General features: G+C 34.5%; 1 protein-coding gene across 3 annotated transcripts; it reads left to right on the top strand.

Moving 5' to 3' along the window:
- The first annotated feature begins 5,938 nt into the window (after positions 1-5,938).
- Positions 5,939-10,450, top strand: LOC133284176 (tubby-like F-box protein 8). Of its 3 annotated transcripts, none has more exons than XM_061481163.1 (7): positions 5,939-6,025; positions 6,126-6,179; positions 6,505-6,688; positions 7,177-7,610; positions 7,747-7,834; positions 8,779-8,911; positions 9,372-10,450. In XM_061481163.1, exons 4-7 carry the CDS (start codon positions 7,263-7,265, stop codon positions 10,084-10,086), a joined length of 1,284 nt encoding a protein of 427 aa, XP_061337147.1. In that variant the 5' UTR covers positions 5,939-6,025; positions 6,126-6,179; positions 6,505-6,688; positions 7,177-7,262; the 3' UTR covers positions 10,087-10,450. The 3 variants fall into 3 exon arrangements, with proteins under 3 accessions (XP_061337147.1, XP_061337148.1, XP_061337149.1); XM_061481164.1 differs by adding an exon at positions 6,264-6,316 and having other exon boundaries at positions 5,961-6,179; XM_061481165.1 differs by having other exon boundaries at positions 5,961-6,179; positions 6,505-6,571.
- The last annotated feature ends 1,772 nt before the right edge of the window (positions 10,451-12,222 follow it).

Below are 12,222 nucleotides of genomic sequence, written 5' to 3'. Positions count from 1 at the left end.
TTGAAATGAGTATTCTTCCCTGTAACATGCATGCAGGATCAGACTATCAGAACCCAAGGAGCTTGAGGATACGAAAGAGAGAATCATGATTTGAACAATTTGCTTTCTCATGAATTGAAAATTGAATAAAATGAAATGAACCAAAAATGTACCTTATATATTCAGCCAGAATACAAGCTGATAGAAAACCCAAGTAACTAACTAACAAACTATTACTTAACTTAATAACAAACTCAGAGCCGCAACCCTAACTAACTAATTAATACGAAAATACACATAACACAGACCATGTCAAATATCAACACATTATTTGGGTAAATTAATATTATTTTCCAGACAACCACACCGTGGAATTGTTTGCCATAATGCTCGAACTTGTGCTGGGTCTAACATGACCACAACACATAAGCTTCACATGAACACATGTCTATAGAAAAAACAAAGATCCAAAAAAATAAGTTTTCCCTCACTACCCAAATATGGACAAATGAAGTCATAAACAGAGTATGACCGACCTCAGCAAAAAAGGGGGGAGAAAGCAAATCAAGTTTTCCCTCACAACCCAATCAAGTAAAATCAAGTCACAACACATTACCTGATGCTTCTTTTATCTCACTTGACAGTCGACTATGGTCGAACAAAAAAACGAATTCCTTCAACTCCTTCCAGCACCCGTACTGCTGATATGAAATAAGAAATCAGATCGAAGACTAAATAAAAGAAGAAGCTACCTTCGACAATATGAAAATTGCACATGCAAATGTCATAGATGGCAAGTGTCATACCTATTTCGTCACTCACATGCACGGTGCAAGCTTCTCCTTTCTCACTTGCGCGGACAAGAAATGGAGGGAGAAATGACAGATATAAGACTCTTTCGCGCCAATTTTGCACACGGCTTTCAGTCCACCACCAACCAGTCACATCCAATTTCCATCAGTGCAGAGATCGTACAAAAGTAAAGGTTATTTTGGTAATGTGGTTCGCGGTTCACATTTCCCTTCCCCGGGCAAAGACGAAAGACGCTTTTGAGTTGGACAACATGTTTCCCCATCTTTCATACAAATCATACATGAGATGCAAATAACGGGACAACTTGTTGCCAAGGATATTTCCTATTTTCGTGTTGCCAAACATGGCTATTTATAAATCCGGATACCGCTTTCCCAGGGATGCAAAAATTATCCCAGTACCAAACAGCCCCTAAGAGTTTTTTTTTTTTTTTTGGTGACAGTAAAGCGGGACATTGACCCATTGCCTATTTACAATTATTTATCTCAGTTAATTTTTTTCAAAATATCATGTCACAAACTTGCTATACACGAGTCTTATTTAGACACGTGACAATGTCACCTAGATCACAAATCTTGGTGAGTAGTGTAGCAAGATATGTAATCAAAGTGGCAGACTCGTACATCTAAAAAAGTTTGTCCACTTGGCTAAACTCGTTAGGCTACTGGCCGAGATTAGGTGGAGCTTTTTTCACATGTCACACATACATATATTTATTGGGTGTACAATTGCACCAAACTCGTCTAGCAGCCTAGTGAGATACACAAAGGTACTACGTGTCACACATACATACATCTATTGGGTGTATAGTTGCACCAATCTCGACCAGCAGCCTAGTGAGATACGCAAGGATACTGCGTGTCACACATACATACATCTAGGGTAACCCGCTAAAAATGAACCGAGTTGAGTTGGAATAAATGAGCTGGCGACCCGAGCCAACCTGGACAAAAACGAGCCAGCTCACGGGTCAAACAGGCCTTATTCTCACTTTCTTTCATCGTCCTCTCTCTTCAACAATTTCTCGGATTCCTTTTTTTTTTGCTCGTCTTCGCTGCTACCCAGTTTCCTACCCATTCTTTCTTTTCTTTATATTTTGGTTTTCTTTCTCCAGACGTATGATGCTTACTGTTTTATGGTTGGTGTTTAGGAATACCAATGTAATTTTTATTTTTTTTCGTAATCATATGTTGCTTCAGCATATGGATCTAGAATTCTAGATATCTGGTTTTTCTTCCCTAGAACATTACAATTTGCTTACGCTGCCTCTACGTCTGGAATGGCGATCTCTTGGCAGGTTGCAGGTGCCTGCTTTCAATAAAATGCACTTCATGATTCACACACTGGTTGGCATTGTCTTAATGCGATTTTTTCGCTTTGGAGTTTGGATAGTTCTCAGATTCAACCCGCCGACAATATTTTGAGCTAACACGCGAGCTTTTTGTGAGCCAACCCGCGAGCTTTTTTCCGAGTCAACCTGCGAGCTTTTTTCCGAGCCAACCCGTGAGTCAACCCTAATCCGGCTCGGGTCGGGCTAGGTTGTGTTTTGGGCTCATTTTTTTTCGAGCCAACTCTAACCCGACTCGTTTTTTCGGGTTGAATACGAGTTGGGTCGGGTCGGGTCGAGCCGGGTTGGCCCATTTTTCCAACCCTACATACATCTATTGCATGTACAGTTGCACCAAACTCGGCCAGCAGCCTAGTGAGATACACAAGGGTACTGACACGTGGAAAAAGCTCCATCTAATCTCGGCCAGCAACCTAACAAATTTAGCCAAGTGGACAGATTTTTTCAGATGTGCCACTTTGATTGCTTATCTCGCTACACTGCTCACTGATATTTGTGGTCTGCAAGACACTGCCACGTGTCTAAATAAAACTCACTATTAATGTAGCGAGTTTGTGATGTGGCACTTAATTTTTTTTGACCAAATCATGATATTATGATAAATAATTGCAAATATTGTGCCAAATGAATAAATATCCCCAAGTAAAGCGGTAAGAGTTAATAAACAAATGATCGAGGATATTGAATCAAAATTCTTAGAAATATAAATTATACTTACCTTGTTAGATAGGTTTAAATTACACAGGTTTTTTAATTATATTTTGTTATTGTAGAGATTTGTTTTTATTGTCTTAATGCAAACGAATCTTTTGATTATAATAAATAATTATGAACGAGTCTTGCAAAATAATCCTTTTTTTCTGTATAAAATTAAATAGAATTTTGAACACCCATATAATCAATTTTAGAATTTCATCCAAAAACTTTCTTTATGTTTTGAAATTTCAAAGTCAAATTAAAAAAAAATGATTATACGTACCCACAGGTCTAATTCATATCAAAATAAATTAAAATGTAACATATATTAATATCTAACAAATATAATATTTTGAAATAATGAAAACAAAAATGTAATTTAAATATTCGTGATTTAGAAAACCGGAAGGAACGGTATTGTTTTAAATTACAACTTCGATTCATTAAAAATAAAAATAAAAATACACAGCAACACCAACTTCAATTCAACAAAACAATTACGCGAAGGAGCAACGTATCTGAATAATGATGAATGAGGGCAGTCAAAGTCAGACTTTGCCACCAAAACTCCAACTGCAAACAATCAATCAATTAATGAACGTTGAACAACTAAACAGCAAAACAGGGAATGGAACGAATGGTACCCCAAAAGGAGGCTTCAAACAAAAACCTCACAACTCTAATCTATACTTTCAATTAAAAAAAACTCACAATTCTTTTTTTTTTTTGGAGTTATCCAACCCTAATTATCTCTTTGAGGCGAGTTGGCTTCCTCCGGTATCCCCACAAGCTTCAACTCTTTGAACCGGCTATGGAACTAATCCGGAGTGAGGAGGTTGATGACTAAAGGTTCAGCCCTACGTTGGCAACTCTTTGAAATCATTGTCAACGTAGCAAACTGAACAATACATGCGTAATTCCCGGGATTCTACCTACTTATCCGACTTTTACAAGTTTACTTCGTGAGATTTTCCCATCAAAACACAACACAATATCATGTGATTTGGTATGTGTTTTTATAAATAAGAGTTAATATTTTTATTTAAAACTATTGTGTTATAAGTAATAACAATAATTGAAAAAAAAAATTAAACCATGTGGCACTGTAATGAAAAATACAGCTTTCTGGAAAAAGAAGTTAAATACAGCTTTTAAATATTATAGCTAATGATATTGTTTATGACAAAAAAAAAACTATTATTAATGAGTTAAGTCAGCCCGATCATAAGAAATAGGTTTAATGTTATATCGTGACCAAATTTTTAAAAAAATTGAGCCTATGTATATTTCTACAAATGAAGTTCCCATTTAATCAATTACCAATTAAGGGAGATTCAATCATATTTAAAATTTCAACAAAGCATTTGAAAAATAAAATAAAAAAGGCAATGAAGCATGAATTGATGGAGGATCCGTTATTGCCTAAACATACCACGCGTAGTCTAGGTGTTTCGATATTTTTTTTATGAATTTTAGTTTCATTTTTAAATCGTGAGTATCGTGCGTTTCATGCATTGGTTTAAACCAAGCTAGAATATAAATTAAAAAAAAGAATGTATTAAAAATTTAAAAATATGTAATTAGATTAAAAGCATTTAAGTTTAAAAACAAAATATATCATTCCTTAAAAAAGAATAAAATATGCTTTTCTTTAAACAAGAATATGATAAAAACTGTAAGAGTACTTCAATTTATTAGATAAGTGTTGAAATTGATTTTTATCATAAAGTAAATTAAAGAAAAATATGAAATTGATTTTCTCTATTTCTTAATTTACGAGAGCGATAAAAGCCCTGGAACGACACTAATCATTCATTACTTAGTTTGATGTGAATGATTGAGTATTTTGCAAGAAAGCTCGAGTAAGCTGTGTGACTTATCTGGCTCACTAACTTGGTCAATAATGTTATTAATATTTTTTATTTTGAATCTTAAAATTATGATTTAATTAGTAAAAAGTATAAAATTTTCTTCTTCCTTTTTTCTTTTCTTTTCAAATTACTATTTAAAGTTTTGTAAACGGAAATTTAAACACGCTATAAGTCTCGCACGGATTACAGCTTATTTTTTTTATATCAACTAACATTTTCGATTGTAAAAATATTAAATAGTCAAAACAATTTTATCATAATTTTTATCAAAATGTTAATATTACTTTTTACCATTAAATGAAGAAATTATTTACGTTACTTTTATTTATTTATCAACCATAATTAAATCTTAACAATTTATAAACGAGAATTCTTTCTATTTTAGTAAAGGAAAAAGTTTCTTTTAAGTAAAATAATCTATAAAGTTACCATTTTAACAAGAGAGACTTATCTGTGATTTTTGAACTGATTGAGTAAATTTCAAGTAATTAAATTAAATATTTATTAGGTACTAAAAAATAGATAATTATTGCAGATAATTGATATCAAATCAAACTACATTAAAATGGTATATCAAATGGTTTAAAAATAGGAACACACATTAGCTTGTCCGTCTTAATGATATATAAAAACTGATAATCTAGAAACTTCCATATCAGCTGGCTTTAGATATTATATTCTATAATATAATCCATTTTATTATATCTTGTTGGGTTTCTTTTTTCTTAAGTAACCATACATTATCCTTTTTTTTTGTTAACTATATGTTGCTGGATTTAATCATTACTTCATAATAAGCAAAATATTACATGCAGCCTCATTTGGTAAAAATTTTCCACCATGGAATGGAAGGAAAAAATAACTTGATTCAGGTAAGATAGATAATGGAAATGTCTGAACAAAATAACAGAAAAAAGATTATTATTATTATTGTTAGGAAATATGTCTGATTAAAAGAGATGATAATGGTAGACAGAGTCAGGTCATGACATAACATAACTTGCTGGGTGCTGCAACCTTATTGGTACGAGTCAAATGGATATCGCACACGGGAAAAGCAAATGCCATTTGGTAATGGGGACCAAGTGGGTGCATTTAATTTATTAGTATTATTCTTCTTAAACTTCTCCATACCAGAATTACTTTAATTATTAAAAATTTATAATGTTTTGGTATTTTTTTAATAATTAATTGTGCTGCCTAACTTTTTCCCTTGCTTCATGAACTAGATTTAATGAAGCTTTGGAGTCCGGATACAACACAGAGAGAGAGAGAGACAAGAGAGAGAAAGAGATGATGAAGGTGTAAGACCTTGTTGGTAAGAGGATGTTGGCATTCTGACCTAAAGCTTCTGTCTTTCTGCTTCATTGTGTCTCTCTGCTGCACATAAAATGTATCTCTTTCTGATTCTTCTGTAGATTTCATCTCTGAAACTAGTGCTAATACTTCAGCTACAGATCTCTCCATTCTGGGTATGCTTATCTCTCAAATCTAAAGTCTTCTCATATTTTTGCCCCCCTTTTTGGTTTCATTTTCCATTCAAACAATCTGTGTAGGTTTTCTTCAAATCTGGGGTCTTTTTCCAACTGGGTTTCTGTTGAAAATGCTGGTAAAAAAGTTAATGGATTTTCAGCTTTTCAAATCTATCTTTCAAGATTTTGGAAGGAAAATGGTGGGCATAGTAGTGGAGCAATTCTTGTTCCAGTGTTTATGGGAGTCAAATCTTAAACGAGATTGTGGATTTGAAATTCTGGAGTTTTAATGACTTATTTTCTAACATTTTCTTTTGCTTTGCAGATAAAGGATGGCTTTTGATCCAGCTTGGAAGTTTTGATCAACTTGGATTAACTCCCAAGTTTTAAGAGTAGTCTCTTTTAATCCCTCCCTTTTCTTCTGGTCCTTCGAGATTTCGGTATTAATAGCCAAAAGCAAAGAAAAAATTTGAAAGTGTTTCTTTTTCTGTTACCTGCAAAATTAGCTGGTGAGTTGATGATAGGCTTTGCCTTTGCCATTATTATTGTAAATAATTAATTTTGTTTGCATAATAAAGCGTTTCGCATAGAATCCAATTGATATTTATAGAATAACAAAGCTATGGCATATTTTTTGGATAGAAACAAAATGATGGCATTTTTACTTCTATAATTGCTACATCTCATCATGGTTAATGCTATTTTGAGCTATCCTTCCTGATGGTGGGTGATGACTAGATATCTAGTCTTGATGCGCTCGTTCCTTCTGGCATTTCATTATCTGCTGTGGAATCCCATTGACTTAAATTGTTGTAAATACCTCTTGCATTTGATTCATGGCTATGGATGCTTAAATAGGAGAGTCTGAAAACGTTGAGAAATATCAGATGATGTCTAATTTGGGTCATAATCTTCAGATGAAGAATAATAACTTTATTTCAACAGCAATAATAAAAGATTACATGGCTGTTAAGCTGAAACTCTCCTTGTATGGCAGCCATATGCTCACAGTGGTTGGATATAGTCCTTCAGAAGATCACAGAAGAGATCAATCCATAATTATTCTTGGGATCCACTTGCAGAATGTCTTTCCGCAGCATAGTTCGTGATGTTAGGGATGGTTTTGGCAGCTTATCTAGGCGTAGTTTTGATGTCAGACTGACTGGCCACCTTAGAGGAAAATCTCATGGGTCAGTACAGGATTTGCACGACCAGCCTCTAGTAATTCAAAATAGTCGCTGGGCGAGCTTACCCCCAGAATTACTATTTGATGTCATTAGACGGCTAGAGGAGAGTGAGAGTACATGGCCTGCTCGAAAGCATGTTGTTGCATGTGCTGCTGTTTGCCAGTCTTGGAGGAATATGTGCAAGGAAATTGTTAAGAGCCCGGAGTTATGTGGCAAACTTACATTCCCTGTGTCCCTGAAGCAGGTTAGCTTCATTGCTTCTGCAGCTGATTGTCTCGTTTTTAATTAACTAGTCTATTACTTTTATGTGGAGATAACAATAATAGTTGATATGGTGGGCTGAAGCAACACCCTGATCTTTTACTCCTTTAACTTTTCAGCCTGGGCCACGTGATGGCATCATTCAATGCTTTATCAAAAGAGATAAATCTAATTTAACATACCACCTATTCCTTTGTCTCAGCCCAGGTAAACTTTCTTATAATACTACTTGTTATCGCTTGGGTTCATACTGTTTTATGTTCAGATGCTTCTGGTACGATTGTGTAGATTTGTTCTGATGTAATGTTTCAAACAGTTCGGGTCGTTGAAGTTACATATTTTGACTTTTGGCTTGATCTTGACGTGCTATAGTAGCACATGAATATTCATGCATTTGTAGATTGTGGCTGCCTGTGTGTGCATGTTTGCATGGATACATGATTCGAGATCTATGGGATGACATTTTCAATGCTGTAATTTTCGCTGAAGTAATTACTAGTGTTAAGAGGATAGTTTGGAAATGGTCTTTATAGGTTGAGTTTCTGTCCACATTTTCTCATTCTTTGTTCAAACCAGTGTTCGTTCATTGCTCTGAGCATGAAAATCACGTAGTTCCTTAATGGTAGGTTTCCCTCTGTTTATTTATTTCCCTTTATAATGGATACTAGGAGTCTAGAACATCTTATTTGATAACCATTTACATTTAGTTGGGGACAAGCTTTAACATGCTTTTTGTCATGTTGTTAATTCCCTCGTGTTTATTTATTTCCCTCAATGATTGATACTATGAGTCTAGGATCATCTTATTTGATAACCATTTAGTTGCGGGAAGCCTTTACATGTTTTTTGTCGTTTTATATGAATTTCCCCGTGTTCATTTATTTCCCTTTGTGGCTGACACTAGGAGTCTAGGATCATCCTATTTGATAATTATTTAGTTGGGGACAAGCCTTAACATGTTTTTTGTCGTTTTATATGAATTCCACCGTGCTTATTTATTTCCCTTTATGATTTATACGAGGAGTCTAGGATCTGTCTTTATATTATATAGTAAGCGGGAATTGATCAGAGTCTGATATTTACTGCTATGCCCGAGTGCATGCTGAATTCATTTCATTTTTCCCTTTTCTTTTTTACTTGTACTTTTGCAGCTTTGTTAGTTGAAAATGGAAAATTCCTCCTTTCTGCTAAGAGAACACGGAGAACAACTTACACAGAGTATGTTATTTCCATGAATGCTGACAACATCTCTAGATCAAGTAACACCTACATCGGAAAGCTGAGGTGAGTTTACTGCTTGCAGGTGTTTGACATCCTCAATTTAATCTATCTTTCACTATATTAAAGAAACTTTTTTTTTTTATGTCTACAAAACAAACTGTTAAAACTACTACGACATAAGCTGAGGTGAAAATGCATTCCAAATCCTATAAGTATAACAGCAGAATTCGTGATCTTGCTATATGTGGACTTCAGTTGGTGGCAGTTGTAAACTTTTTTGACCTTAATATATTTTAGGTATACATAAATATTAATTGCCCAAAATAAGATCATTATCCTTTTTTTGATCTATATTTAAGGTAATAGTTTAGGTTCCCATTCCATCATTAATTTTTCACTTATGCCTTGCAGATTTATCTAGTGTGCTTTTCAAGGCTTTGAGCCCATTCACTAAGTATTTAATGTTCAATTTTATATCTTTTTCTTCTCTCTTATGAAATTTTCTTTTACTTTTATACACCAGATCAAACTTTCTTGGTACGAAATTCATTATATATGATACACAGCCTCCATACTCTTCTGCCCATATATGCCCTCCTGGGACTGGGAAGACGAGCCGCAGATTTTATTCCAAAAAGGTCTCGCCTAAGGTCCCATCTGGGAGTTACAACATAGCTCAGGTAACATATGAATTAAATGTGCTTGGGACTCGAGGCCCAAGGAAGATGCACTGCATTATGCATTCAATACCAGCTTCAGCACTTGATGCGGGTGGCACTGTTCCTGGCCAGCCAGAGCTTCTTCCCCGTTCCCTGGAGGACTCATTTCGGAGCATCTCATTTTCAAAGTCTCTAGATCATTCTATCGAGTTCAGCAGTTCACGATTTTCTGAGATTGGGGGATCCTGTAATGAGGATGATGATGGCAAGATGAGACCCTTTGTTCTGAAAAACAAGCCTCCAAGATGGCATGAACAATTACAGTGTTGGTGCCTTAATTTCCGGGGACGTGTAACAGTTGCATCTGTTAAGAACTTTCAGTTGATTGCTGCCACCCAACCAGCTGCTGGTGCACCCACGCCATCTCAACCGGCTCCACCCGAGCATGACAAGATTATTCTGCAGTTTGGCAAAGTTGGTAAAGACATGTTCACCATGGATTATCGGTATCCTTTATCTGCATTCCAAGCTTTTGCAATATGCTTGAGCAGCTTTGACACCAAGTTGGCTTGTGAATAGATTAAATTATGAAGCAGAAATCTTTTTAAGTGGGCAAATCAAACGGTGATGATGGTATCTTTCCCTTTATTTTTCTCTCTTTTTCCTATTCTTATTACCAGTGTCATGGGAATAGGCAATTGTTGTTACTCAGCTGTTGTATGACTAAATTGTAACCGTAGTGCATCCCTGATGATGTAATAGGGTTTAGAGCATTTTTAACTTCAAATGTTGCTATGTTTCTTTCTCAGTTGATTCAAGCGTATCAACGCAATGTTATCTTTTCCACCAACAAACTATCATTTAACAGATTTTAGGTTCTGCTGCCTTCTGCATTGTCTAGTAGTACCTGTTTGATAATTGAGAGGTACTTATTATTTGTGTCCCGTGCTGCTGCTTGTGCTTATATCTTACGAGGTTGGCACTGAATAGATTGATGTTATAATTGTTTAGGTATCATGAAAAACAATGATGCTTACGGAAAATTATGAAATGAAGTTGGGCATGGGTTGTCTGGTAAATGGACCCATGCCAATTGGTGATAAATTTCATTTGTTTCTTTAAGACGTGTCTTTCTTTGTTAAGATGAGTTGAACAAATTTTTACATGCTAGTCAGTCTCAGCAGGCTTCTTGACTGGAAAATGAAATTTAAAAAAACCTTGTTTGAATTATGAATCTGGTAATGGTCATTTGGCAAAATATTGATTCTAATGGTTTGATTCTTAGTAAATCTTAATACCTATTGATTTTTGTTCTCGTTTATTAACCTTGAAAGATGGACAAACTATTAAAGTACATCATATGTGGAAAATGCTGTTGACTGTATATTACGGCAAATTCAACTAGAATAACAATAGAGTCAAACAATTATTAGCCCCCAATAAAATGAAATTTAAAATTATGTCAATGTTTTTGCCATGACAATGAATATATACTAGTAGAATCAAAAGTGAGATGTCAGAGAACGACCACAAAATTGAGACTACTCAAATTTTACTTAGATTTATTATTATTATTATTTTTTTATAAAAAGCAAGATTATTTTTACTAAAACCATATCTTACATTTTCAAATTAAAAAAATCATACAAATTAAATAAAATAAATTTAACTTAAGCCTGCTACCCCAGAAGTTAATGCTGTAGAATAAGACTACAACAAAAAAATGAACAACTTACAAAGAGATAAGACCCAATTTTCTCCCTTTTTAAAAATTTGCATGATACCGAGAAAATTATCCATTGCATTCTACACTTTTACTATTATTATTATTATTTTTTTTAACGAAAAAAAAGTTTTAATTATTTTGTAGACATTATTATTTTTAATTTTCTCTTCGTTACTTTTTCTTGCTCCAATTGGCAGGACAATGATTTTTTTGCCACGAGTGGCAAAATTATTTACCAGACTACCATGTGAACAGTAAAAATTTCTGGAATGCCACGCGGCATAATTCGTTACATTGTGCAGCGAAATATGTTTGCAAATAATTTACTACACAGTGTAGCGAATTATGCCATGTCAGGCTGCACAATCAACAAAAATACACGTATCAAGCAGACAGTAATTCGCTACATTGTGTAGCAAATTATGCTTGTATTGCTGCCTGCTTGACACGTGTCATTTTTGCTGACTGGGCATAATTCGCTACACTGTGTAGCGAATTATTTGCAAACATCTTTCGCTGCACAGTGTAACGAATTATGCCGCGTGACATTCCAGAAATTTTTACTGTTCGCGTGACCGTCTGGTAAATAATTTGGCCAGGCGTGACAAAATAATCACTGTTCTCCGATTGGTGTCAACCCAAGCAAGGGCTTGCGACAAATAATTGAGTATAATATTTCGTATATTACCCGGCAACATTATATATCGACTTCTTAAATTTTCATTCTGGTCAAATATTTCGGAGGAGCTGACATATGTCAGCCAGAACAAGAAAATCGATGAAATTTTTTCGTAAAAAATATTGATTTGGAAATTTAGCTTAAAAGACGTGAGAAAGAAGTAAAGCCTTTTTTTTTTTTTGGTAACAAGTCAAACAAGAAAGATTACAAGTAAATGACAATTCTGCTTTTCTCTTTGGATAATGATGCATTGTTAAACAACGAAGCAAGGGGAAAGAATAGTTTATCCTTATGGCTTTTTTGAATTTTT

Source organism: Gastrolobium bilobum, unplaced genomic scaffold, assembly GCF_033153095.1.
Source record: "Gastrolobium bilobum isolate Gb01-03AN ecotype WA unplaced genomic scaffold, APGP_CSIRO_Gbil_v1 utg19911, whole genome shotgun sequence".
In the NCBI taxonomy this organism is placed as follows: Eukaryota; Viridiplantae; Streptophyta; class Magnoliopsida; order Fabales; family Fabaceae; genus Gastrolobium; species Gastrolobium bilobum.
The sequence above is the reverse complement of the archived record's forward strand: the minus strand, read 5'-3'. Positions and strand labels throughout refer to the sequence as shown.